We start from the raw sequence: 12,978 nt of genomic DNA on the forward strand, positions 1-12,978 counted from the left end.
GCTCTATTCAAATTCCCTCTCCACAAAAAGGAGTAGAGCAAGTAACTTCAAGTAAAAATGATCATATAGTTCTTGGATCAGCCAGATGCTTTCCTTGACTGAGGACAGGTATCTCAGTGGGGTCTTTAGTGGCCCAGTCTCATCCCCCGGCTCCCCTCTGAGTCAGACAGGGCACTTCTGCTCAGAAGGTAGAGTAGTTCAATGCAACCCCTCCAACATTTGAAAATTAGACAGACTTCAGGACAGATGTTTTTCTTCAAAGACTTCAAAGCATTGGCTTTCAATGAACCCCACCTTCAATTTCAACCTTCCTTATTTTTTTTATCATTGTTAGCATAATGATGTGGATCTACACAAGCTGTCAGACCACCTTTCTAGAAGATGCAAGTAATGAAATTTATTGAAGTTGTAACCATGTTCCAAAAGTATTTTTCTTGGAATTAGCTAATTGTTCTATTCACACAATTTTTAGAACTGTGCTCTCCCAAACTGTCTTTAGTTACTGCCAAAAACTCTAAGCTTCATATACAATTTGAAATTCTACACATAGCATATTGTACTAGCCAAAGTAACAATACCTTTAATAACTGCAGCTGATCAAATGTAAGTTCTTTGACTGCAATCTCAAACAGTTCCAAAGGCTCTGTATCCAGTTTCTTTGAAGAGAAACAATACATAATTAAGCACAACTGAAAACTACAAAAAAAGCCTACATGCTTTTAATATGGTAACATTAAAGGCAACTATTTTTTTCCTCTTTTATTGATAAGGATACAAGTTATATCTTAATAAGATGATCAGTTTTCAGGAGACAACACAGTCACTTAGAAGCATAGAACAAGTGTCCATTTGAAAAAAACAGGATTTGTTTCACACAAGCCAGAGGCTTAGAAGTTCTTCACAAAAAGTTAGTATATTTATTCTATAAAAACTTGATTGGTTAATCAGGAAAAAGGTTTGCAAGTAAAGAAATGCAGTAAAAAATACTCCAAGGCAGTTTACTACTGTCTATCCAATGTCACAGAAACTAATAAAAAAAGACAAATGTCTTGAGGTAAAATTGAGACACTCACACCCTGTTCCCAAAATAAAGATCTGGTGTCAAAAAAATTTTGTCCATTTATCACATCCCCTCTTCACCACAGAAAATTTTACTGAGCAAGACAGTAGTGACTGAAGATACACTGAATATCCACTTCCCTTAGTAAAGTTCCATTTCCACAACTGTTCAAAACCAAGCTTTTTATAATTTGCAATATTGCAAAGGGTGTGAGAGTTTGATGACACAAGACTTAGGGCCAAGAAGACAGAACAGTCTGCTCGTAGAAGCTCTGTTTTAGCTCCTTTACTTCTGATCCACTGAGCAATCCAAGAGTTCTTCAGTCTCACACATGAGACATGAAATATATTGTTTACCTCACAGTTAAGGAACAGAGCAAAATGCTGAAGTTAAAAAGGGTTAAAAAAAGAGTTAAAAAAAAATAATGGAAGTCAGGCTGGTTTTGGCTAATCAAACTCTCTAAATGAAGGAGATCCTTGTTTCTTCCATTTTTCTGCTGTCCATCTACTGAGATCCAAACAAAGCAGACTTTGGTTTGACCTAAAGAGTTCTGAGTACCTAACTACTTAAAACAAGTAAACATTTAAGTGTCAGTAAGAGTGAGAAGTCATGCTAAGAATCACACTAACTCTCCCTCAAAAAGAAACAAGCAGAAGTTGTTTTAGACTGCTCTGACAATCTAAAACAGTCCCCCAGGCACTACTGAATATAGTGGAGTTGCCTGCTTTTTTCTACCATATCTTAAATTTAAAAGAAAGCTAAGTGACAACTATAATGTTGGCTTGAGGAGTGCCAAAAAAACAGTGCATCTCAAAAGCTCTTTCTACAATATCAAAAGGAAAAACTCAACTTCCCTGCTCTACTCTTCATGCACAGAGTAATGCTGCATATTTATTCCCATCCCATCCTTTGAGTCCTCAGAATTATTTCTATGAGAGCTTGGCTTTTCAGTTTCTGGAATGGTCATACTTATAAATAAAATACAAATGTCATCCTCTTTACCTTTTTCATGGCCATGCAACATGTGAGATCATGGTATACAATAGGCACATGATCTTTAGAAAGATGTACATCAAATTCCACATATGCTGCTCCCTACAGAAAATTGAAAAACACACAGAACAGAACAAAACAAAACAAAAAACCCATTAACTACTTATGCACAAGGACTACAGACCTGCACACAAGTTGTCCAGTATTTACAGGTCCTGGATATCCCACAGAAGTTGAATTCAACTCCCTGTTACCAGTTAAGTTACGCTCAGCAACATATTAATAATGAAAAAAAAATTCATACAGGAAAGTATTTTAATTACCATAATGCAGCTCTAATATATATATATATACATATATCTTGCTCAATCTTGTAAACCATCTAGTAAGATTCGAGTATTGTAAACCTGGTTTCAAAGAAAGGCTAAGATGATATTTTTAAATATAGATGTTTAAAACATACATGCCTTTGCAGTGTCCTTCCTCCCTCCTCTCCACCACCCCACCAAGAGACAAGGGATGGCTACATATTGCAAAGCTTTAGGGAGACACTCCATACAGCAATGAGCTTCTGGAGTCACTAGTAACACAGCAGAAGTGTGTTATATGTGCAAGAGGAGAAATAGCTGCATCCAGTATTCTCCTGTCCTTTTCAGCTGTATGTTATTTTCTGTTGAACTTAAAAAAAGGGGAAGAAAGACCCAAGAGCTCTAAGTACAATCTTTTTGAAAAGAGGGAGTGTCAGAAAGAAAGAGAAACAGTAAAAGGTTTGAGGTTTTTACTTATTTTGACTGTCTGCAAATCATTCCTTTGAAAGGCCTCCAAGAATGCCATTCATCAAATTAGCATCCTGACTCACACTTTTCCAATCAGTTCACAGAGAAAACAGGACAGGCTTTTTTCAGCACTTTTCTCAGCAAAAATATTTTTAGAGCGGTGGCTTTCAGCCTTCTCATTCTGCCAATAGTTGAAAGCTCTTTTCTGGTGCTGCTGCTGCTGACTTCATAGTAAATCTCCGCCTCAATGCACATTTCTTGTGGGCTTTTTAAAACCTGTCCATAAACCTGCAGTGTCCCATCCAGAGATTAGGAACCACTGTTCAAAACAATTTAGTAGCTACAGTTTTCTTCTGGTCTGCAGTCAGCGCATGTTCCAGTCACTGTGTTCAAATTATACTCTGACTTCAAAAGAAGAAAAAGCTGTCAGCTATGACTCTTGGGGAGTACTCCAGAACCAGTAGCCAACTCCAGATTCCGCTCCTATGCCTTTAACAAACTTCAAAGGTGTTTTGCAAGAACCTGTATTAATACCACTAAGGTATAAAGGCTTAGGATAGAGAAGTTAAGCAGCAGGTGATCTCACAGCAGCACATGACTGTGAAAACAAGAGTCAAAGAACCTCTGAATGTACTTCTGCCTCCAGCTACTCTGCTGCACTAGACTGTCTGGATCATTCTTGTCACTGAACACTTCAGTGATCAAGATTACTGGAAGGAATAAAAGTGACCACCTCCATCACAGAGTTTAGGCACATGAAGCTAGTGATTGAAAGTCTTCTCTTAGAGTTTCAAGTCTTCACTGTAGCAAGCACCGAAACAAAGGACTGTTTTATTCTATCAGCTCAGCTCCCAGGTCACATTTTCAGACACCAGGTTTTGTTACACAGCAGTCTCTGAGTGAGACATTTGGCACCTGAGAGTTATGCTGACGGACTCTAGCAGTGCCAAAATTTTATTCATTTGTTCAAATTTATTCCAACAGGGTTGAGATTAAAATTCTCTCTGTATTAGAACATATTAAATGGAAGAAGTCTTGATTTTTTTTTTTTATTAACTTGAAAATAAGAGTCTGATCTAGGTATTACTTCCCACTACTCAGGGAACTTCTACAGTGATTTGACATAATTTAACATCAGTGCAACTACCATTCACTGTACTGAATCATGGAAACTAAGCATACAAGCCAATCTAGTTTAAACTACAGGTACTACATGTGTGAAAACGTGTGTACATACGTGACTAGCAGCATTCCTCAGAGAGGCAATGGTGTTCTCTTGAACTTTAGCAAGTCTGAAATAACAGCAAAGAAAAAGGTGGTGTTAGATGCAGCACAGCACAGAAGTCCATTGAAACAACAGAAATACAAATCAGAAGTTTTTGTTTTGGAGAACACCCACACTTCATATTGAAGTGACTTGACTGACCATGGGCTGCAACTTTTTTAAGTGTCCACTTCCTGAACTGATGTCAGTGAAACGAAACATAATCGCCCCAGATTAAAATACAAACTTACTTAGCTGTTGTTGTAGAGTTTCCTGCTCCCCTGTGTCCAACATCTAGAGTTGTTCTTGGTTTCCAGTATTTTGCGTATGAAGCCTTCATATCACAAGTGTATCCCTGGATCGGTTTAATAACTATGTAGTCCACTACAAGAAAAACACCAATACTTCCCATGTCAATAGATAATGGATCACTTCAAGTGAAGTTATCTACATCTGTTGTTTGCATCAGCTGTACCTCTGACTTTTCCAATTGTCTTCCTTGGATTTCTGCTCATAATAGCAAGCGTAATAATTCCAGCACTCTTCCCAAGTTCTTCAATTGTGGATGACAGGAGGCAGGCAGAACCTACATGGCCTGGGAGCGCATCACCCTGTACTACCTTCTCACCTAAATTTTCCTAAAAATGAAAAAAAAAAAAAAAACCAACAAAACCAACAAAACACTTACTATTATATGTAGGTGAGAATTCTAAACAAACTCTTCTTCCTTGCTCCTCAGGAAGATACAAACAGGCACTTGATGTAACAAGTTTCTTGTGCATTCAGACAACTCTAATTTCAGGCTGAAATTGTTTAACGTACGAGTGTTGCAAATTACTATCAGTAACGTGAAAATCTTGATGGAAATCTAAAAAACTCACAATTGTCTTCGAAAACTTAGATTTGACAAGCTTTTCAGGTCAAAACTGCATGTGTGAAATAGTCTGTCTTCTAAAAAGCCCAAGTCATGTTTAGAACAAAAATTAACCGGAATAACATACATGCTTAAAATAACTTTGTATTCATTTCCAGGGAAGGAGGAAGGCAACTAATACGCAGAACGTGCATTTGACCATAGTCAAGGAACTGTGTAGACACTTTGCAATTATGAGTGTAAGTGACCTTAAGGGCATTTTCAGACCAAAGAGAGAATGCTTAAAACTTTCTTCTGCATACATAGTATGAAGAGATAAAAAGCTGTTTTCTTTTAAAATGGACTTTGAATATTAGGATCTTTCGGAGGAAAGATAGAGTGCAAAATAACAGATAGAGTAATGACAATCCAGTTTTAATTTGCACTGGTTAATTCAGAGAAATCTCCTCTGCTTATAACATAAAAATTTAAATAATTAAATAATTAAATAATTTAAATAAATTAAATAATTGTGATATAACTAGTTCATATACACATTGTTCAGGATCAAGCAGGAGATGCAAAACGTAGCTCTGGTAAAGGATAAATATCAAACCAACCTAACTACAATACCACACACGGAGATTTGAGTCTAATTTGTACTGACATCTAAATAATCAGAACTGAAAAACTTTCTGTGCCACATCAAGGAGACTCACAAAACCTTTCTGCAAAATGGGCTGGGAGCCAATAGCCCCATACTTGTGTAAACAAATCCAGAGGATCCAAGAATATCAGGCAGTGGCCCTGTTTCAACAGTGAAATCGTCACAGTAATTCAATCTAATTCTCAAAGGCAGACTGGAGCTGCTTCCCTAGGGGTAAAAAGACATACCTCAAAAAAATCAAAGATTAATTCCAAGTTATCAGGCTCCATGGTTTGTATCGTGTATTCTATCCATCGGTCTGGCTGCAGAGCATAACCACAGTCTGGCTGAGTGTGTCGACATTTATAGTCATTATTACTTATTAAGGAGAACTCCACAGTGTTTGCCATTTTCTGAGGTACAGTAGGGGATGTTTTTTCTTGGCCCTCTTCATCATCCTCATCTTCCTCTAGGCCTTCTAGGGTCAATTTTACTCTGTTCAACCAGATATATAAAACAAATGGTTAAGTCACAGAAGTGTCCTTGAAAACAATAAAGAATTAGAAAGAAGCTTGAGCAGAAGCTCATACAACAGAAGAATTCTTCTCAACTCCACTATCTGCAGGACAGCACTACATGCAGTGGGCCCTCATAAGAGCCAAGAGTTTGTAGCCATTGCCTAAATCATACTTTAGTCAGATTTAAGTGCTCAAGTCACTACTAAACCTTGAGCTTGGATAAATATGAAAATTGTACTAATGTACAATTGTACTAATTGTACAAACTATTTGGGCTGCCAAATAAACAGCCTTCTTCCACAGACTGATACCCATAATGCCAAAAGGCTAATGAAAAGCACTGAAAACAGCAGTAATCATCAACATCAAGACTTGAATATTGGTGGTTGCTGCTAAGCACACACACAACTTTATGTCTCTATGAACAGTGATAAGGCAGATAAGTACACTCTATTAGACATAAGTAATATAGTCTGAAGTAATTAAGTCCCTTGAGAAATCCTAAATGATCATTTAAGCTGAATGCAACTTCTGAAAAATCCTAGACTGAGAGGAATTAACCTCCCTATAAGATTCAGAATTCTTTATTATGCAGAGCAAACCTTCCACACAAAGTGAATTATCTCAGTGACATAAGCTATAACAAGCAAGGAAAAAAGACAAAGTTCTGGAGAGCACACTGTATTAATTCTTAATTAAACTTCTCATTCATCAGAAGTTGGAATTGGTGGGAGGGGGAATCAGAACTGGAAAAAAACCATTAAGAAATCAAGTATCACAGAATCATCAAATGGTTTGGGTTGGAAGGGATCTTAAAGATCATCCAGTTCCAACCCGCTGCCATAGGCAGGAACACCTTCAGAGAATTATGTAGGAAAACTGCAGTTCCAGCCAAAAAGCAAGAAACACAAAGATGAGCATGGAGTAAGTATTTGTGCTGAAATACTTCGAAAGTAGCCCGATAGTACACCCCTATCAACAACCCAAAATTAATTTAAAGGCTGTGTTAATTAAGTAAAGAGGAAACAGTAGTATTGACAATTAACATTAGGTAAATTGCATACTGAGATGAGCAGGCTCTTACCTAAACCTCGATGTTTTAAATTTCTTCTTAGATATCAGTACAGGTGGTTTTTCAGAATAATGCAGACGTAATCTTATTTCTGTTTGACATGTCAGCCACCCAGCATCCACAGTTTCAATACCATCTATCAAAAAATCAAACAAAAGTAGTAGACACTTTAGTAACTTATTTTAGGGAGATCTAGACAGTTGAATATACAAACATATAAATATAGTTCCTCTGTCATCTTCCAGACAATCCTTCTCATCACTAGCTTATCCCACAGTATTTCAAGAGCCACTGTTGAGTGCATCCTTTCACCAGTGTTTCTAAACTACCCAGAACAGAAAACAGATACTGCACTTCTAAGGGTATTAAACAGAAACAATGATCAAGTGCACACTGTCTGCAGGAGAGCACTAAGTATTCCAGTGTTAATTTTATATATGCTATCAAGGGCTAAATTAAGCCTCCAAAGGCAAACATAACATTCCTTTGTCCTGGGATCTCTCAATACATGGAATAACACTGGAACTCTGAAGATTCATAAGCAATTAGAGGCTCCCTGTTTCTGTTGAGATACAGATGTCATCAAAATCAATACCAGTAAAGCTGTGTAAGTCTGCAGGACAGGGTATAGCAACAGTGTTGATGGAGAAAGAAAGCATGGAGGAGAATCCTCAACCTCACCATCAGGACAAGGAAAAGCCCTACAAGCAGCATGACCAGCAAGCACAAGCCACCACACCAAGTGCTGAAGCAGACCCCACAGTTCTGAAGAGCTCCTAGCTAAACCTATGGTTTGATGAGGATAAGAGGAAAAAGGGGAAAGCTTTAAGACAAGATGTATAAGAGATGATAAAGAGTTACCTTAAGTGTCACAGGATTGAGAAAGAGATGGGTCAGAACTGCCAGAGGTGAGACATATATGCACACATGAACACAAGGTCTGGGCTGGTAAGAGCCTTTTGGCAGTTACATGTCTGACTGAGGAGGCAGACTGTGTACATTTAGTGCAAGTAATAATGTCTTTCTAGGCATAAAGAGTTTTTCTAAGCTGGGTATTAAGAGAAAGCTAAGTCTATTCTGTATTTCCAAAAATACATGCTCATGACTTAAAATTTGCAAATTTCAACCCTTAACACCATCAGAGTGACAACATTTCAACTCTTCTCAGCAGTGTTTTATTAACAGTAGAAGGGATTAGAGCCTGTATAACTGTATAAGCAGAGAAAACAATCACAGACAAATCTTAAAATTTATGATTTCAAATATTTTTCAATTACGAGACTTAATCTTGTTTAAATTAAATTTATGGTAAAGAGTAAAGGTCAATATGTCTCACTTACTACGGATTCCAAAGAAACCATCGTCAACAGTAATTTCATCTTCTAGAATTAAAAGGAGGGGAAAAGAATAAAAAAAAAATTAATTAGTATTCACATTTTAAAAAACCATTGCCAAGTTAAATTAATTCTACTTTTCCACCGCACTTCTAAAAAGTGTATCTAAAAAAAGGCAAGAAAACTGAAACAGACAAAGAAGCATGTTTTTTGCAACCTTCTATAAAGATTTATCCCAACTTAGGCTTTTTCTTAGTTTCTGCAAAAAAAAAAAAACCAGTCAACACGCAGAATGCCACATTTTACCTAAAGTAATCTGAACTGAGAAGAGCAAGAAGGTTGCATAATTTTCTGGTTTGCTGCAGTATTTTACTGATATCTACATCCTATCAGTATCTAAGATGCTTTATTTGCCAAAGTAATGCCAAGGACATTAAAGTTCCTTGCAAACATACAAGAAAGTTATCCTCCTGCACATTTATAATTCAAGCTGTTAAATCAAGTTAGTCATGATTAAAATGCTTATTCTGCCCATGTGACAGAAACCAGCCTAGCATGAAATATTCAAAACACTCAGGTCACACTTACTTTTATCCTTACCCTTTCCAAAGCTTTAATAACTGAAATCTTAAGGCACTAAGTAAATTCACCAGCAGTAACAGAACTGCAGTAGTCTAAACAAACCACACATTTCTCAAAACATAAATCTTCATAAATTTTTGCCTCTACAGCAATTAATCCCTTTTTTTCCCCCCTAGGAAGACTCATAAGCCTGACCTCATTTTTTAATAACCACAGCCAACAATTTAGGATCATAATGACCCAGTACTAACATACTGGGTTTGCTGCATTTTCTTAAAGATGAAGCATTGAATACTACTTGTAAAAAAAAAAATACTCCTAACTATTTGGAATGAGATTATCTAAATTTAGAGAAAGTCTAGACCCTAGCAGAGGATAGGCTGCTTCCCTTGTCAGTTACTGACAAATATAGAAACAATCTTGCAGGAATAGAAAAACAACTAATTCAACTGAAATAAAAAGCAAAAAAAGGGGCAGGGGCAGGGGTAGGAACATGGTCATAGTTGTAGCCAGGTGGGGGTTGGTCTCTTCTCCCAGGCAGATAGATACCAGTAAGACAAGAGGGCATGGTCTTAAGCTCTGCCAGGGAAGGTTTAGGTTGGATATTAGGAAGAAATTCTTTACAGAGAGGGTAATCAGACATTGGAATGGGCTGCCCAGGGAGGTGGTGGATTCTCCATCCCTGGAGGTTTTTAAGATGAGACTGTATGTGGCACTTAGTGCCATGGTCTAGTAACCATGGTGGTAGTGATCAAGGGTTGGACTTGATGATCTCAGAGGTCCTTTCCAACCCAGCTGATTCTATGATTCTATGGTACTATTCATGATTAACAAACAGTTTCTTTAATACCACCTTCTTTCTAAAAGACATTATTTCAAATCATTAAGTTTTTTAATAGATGTGAACTCCTAAACGTGGAGGAAATACTTTTCATATCCTAGAAAACACATTGCATAAAACATGCCATCCCATAGCAGCATGAGAGATCTAAACTACGAGCTCCTTTCAAAGGTTATTTCAGTCTCTCTTACAACTCCAGCTTTTTCCCTGTTCAGAAAAGCATTAGTAACTTCAAGTCTGCATGCCATCTTTTCTTCCAGCAAACTACATTTCCACTAAATTGCCAGGTAAATAAGTCCATTCATGTTTCTATTTACATTAATCCATTTACTTAAGGAAGCCTTATTAAAAATCTTTGGTCTAAAGTTTTACTAATTAAATAGTACTTAAACAAAACCAGCAGTGACTTCACACCCTCCCCCCCATTTTCTCTAAAAAACAGAGTATGGATCCTTAGTCTCAAAGAATTAAACTTACAGAAAATTATTACAATTCCAAATTAATAAAAGAACAACCCACATAATCTTAAGGATGTCAGCAAAGAATTTCAGATCCACTCCATTTTTAAGGCACTTACGTATACTTACATTTTGAGAGTAAGGCCCATGTTGTGCAAAGAAAAAGTCTATACCTCCCACACATTAATTAATTTAAATATTTTAAAACTATAGTTATCAATCCCTCTAAACCAGTGTGCAGCATATTAGTAATCTTATGCATATGCCTCAAACAGATGCAGTTGATGCCCATACCTAAAGGGGTAATTGATCGTGGTTGCAGATGAGTCTCCCACGTGTGAACTATGACTTCGCAGGGACCATCGATAGTCTGTAATTTAAAAGTTAAATGTCTGCAATAATTTTTTTTTTTTTTTTGTTATATCTGATTTTCTACCCATGAAGCTGTTTGGGATGGTCATGAACTCAGCTTAGAGATTTAAGGAAGAAAAAGAGGAAAGAGAAGAAAGAGAGGGGAACGGAGACAGAGAACGAAAGAGAAAGAAAGAAAACAGATCAGGATTCTTATCCCTGCAACTGCTGATGGCACTACCTGATGTGTTGCATTTACATATGAGAAAACTTGTGACAGTGTGCCATGTTGGAGAAGTTACACGGAATTATTAAATCTTTACTGCTTACAGCTACTCCACTGGACTACTTTAGTGTCTCTGAACTCATTAAGAGTGCTTGCTTTTTTCTCAAGATACTACAGCAACAGCTTATGAAAAAAACATACTTCACATCTATAATTCCAAACAGCATTCAGCATCTCCTCATGCAGGCAGCAGTTGCAGGGGTAGGTTCTCCTTCAAAATTTGCCTGACTAATTCAAAGTCTATAAAACACCGTTATTTCAGTTGTGGTACAGAAGAACAAATTATTTAGCATCTAATTAAAACATAAATACTTGATCCAATCAGCCAGCAATGAAGCCCCTGCAGTCTATTCCAGTTGCAGCAAGATAAATTAGATTCTTTCATTAAAAAAAAAAAAAAAAGGATTACTGTCCACCAGAAGAGTACATTTGTTGACAAACACAGCCAAGACTCAGACAGATAACCAGAATAGTAACTCAATCTCTTCTTTCAGAACAATTTAAGTTTGAAAAAGCTTTCTAGGTTAAAGCTTTCAAGTAACAGCCACTTAACAGAAAGAACACACCTGATTCCCAGCTCAGTCACCCTAAGAAGTTTCCCTTAGCAGGGTGTGGTTGTTAGTATCAGATGTAAAAACCACCGTCAAATAGCTGCAGTTTGTCATTTTGGTGTTTGGGCCTAAGTAACTCTTGATTTCCAAAAAGACTTGCTTCTATTGCCAAAGTCTTGCAAGCTTCAATTCCAGCTTGCCCCAGTACTTCAGCTTCTTGTTTAAATACAGGTCAGATCCACAGGGACATCCAGACAAGCTTCAAACTCAGCAGTATAATTACAAAGTACCATAATGCTTTGTTATATTACAGCTCACCTAATAAATCCTTTACAAGCAGATGGGATTTCCTGATATATATTGAACACATTTCATCTACCACGTTTTTGGATGAGCTAACAACAAATGGCAAATATCTAAAAAGTGCTCAGTAAGACAGGTTTACTCTGAGTCTTAGCTAAAGCAATTTTCCTAATGAGTTCAGAGGCATCCATACCTATGGGTCATGTCAGAATAAAATACATATGCTTCAAGTTATGTTTTAAAGGCAGAATGCATGTAAATGTAAATAAATAAGATGATACTGTGGCTTTCAGTTTATTCCTGTTACAAGGCAGTTTTAATTTGCATTTTCTCACAGCTGCCACAATGATCACCCTTAGGATATCTAGAAAAGTAAATGATCAGAAGTTTCTTTCCCCTTCTTTCACAGCACCTTCACACTTGCATGTTGCAATCATAGTTTCTAAAGCTGAAATCCACGTTTGCCAGCAGGGAGGCTGCCTTTTACTAACACCATGCAGGCATGCAAGCTCTCCAACAGCAATTCCCATGAACACACACAGAACTTGCAGTTTGTGAACCTGGGGAATGCAAGTCAGTCCTGACATGGATTAAGTTGTTTTCTTCAAAAGGTTTTTTTCCTTGTAAAAACCCCCAACATATTGTATGAAAATACCAATACCAGTTTATTTCTTACACTACTGTAATTGTCCATTTTAATTTTAGGTTCTAAAACAATGAATGAGAACTCAAATAACATCATCCCAACAATAAGCACACCATGCTGGACACATTCAGCAAAATTTCATCTCCTGAAAGGAATACAGTGGACTGATTGTGCACTTAATCCCAGGAACCCTCAACACTTTCCATACTAAGAAGAGCCAAGCAAAGCTACCTGGAAAAAAAGGGCAATGGATTAGAGAACAGGCACAGACATGACCAAGAACCCTCTCAATCCCTGCTCAGATTCTCTCTGTATTTATAGGCATTTAAATAATGTTTTAATTACATGTAACAGAAGCCATTGTTACAATGAGGTTAAAATACTGATGTTATTTCAGTGGCATATACTGACCACATTTGAAAAGCAGCCCAGTTCAGTAGCAGG

General features: G+C 37.1%; 1 protein-coding gene across 7 annotated transcripts in view; it reads right to left on the reverse strand.

Annotated features, from left to right (window-relative positions):
* GPCPD1 (glycerophosphocholine phosphodiesterase 1) overlaps positions 1–12,978 on the reverse strand; it is a 43,856-nt gene that overhangs the window by 13,006 nt on the left and 17,872 nt on the right. For all 7 annotated transcript variants that reach the window (XM_017818862.1, XM_017818864.1, XM_017818863.1 and 4 more), the window contains 9 exons: positions 10,692–10,767; positions 8,523–8,564; positions 7,195–7,318; positions 5,841–6,087; positions 4,569–4,731; positions 4,345–4,477; positions 4,067–4,121; positions 2,063–2,155; positions 579–656 (listed from right to left, as the gene is read on the reverse strand). In XM_017818862.1, the coding sequence (XP_017674351.1) occupies positions 579–656; positions 2,063–2,155; positions 4,067–4,121; positions 4,345–4,477; positions 4,569–4,731; positions 5,841–6,087; positions 7,195–7,318; positions 8,523–8,564; positions 10,692–10,767 (1,011 nt within the window). The remainder of the gene's footprint in view (positions 1–578; positions 657–2,062; positions 2,156–4,066; positions 4,122–4,344; positions 4,478–4,568; positions 4,732–5,840; positions 6,088–7,194; positions 7,319–8,522; positions 8,565–10,691; positions 10,768–12,978) is intronic.

This window comes from Lepidothrix coronata, unplaced genomic scaffold, assembly GCF_001604755.1.
Source record: "Lepidothrix coronata isolate B3197 unplaced genomic scaffold, Lepidothrix_coronata-1.0 Scaffold71, whole genome shotgun sequence".
In the NCBI taxonomy this organism is placed as follows: Eukaryota; Metazoa; Chordata; class Aves; order Passeriformes; family Pipridae; genus Lepidothrix; species Lepidothrix coronata.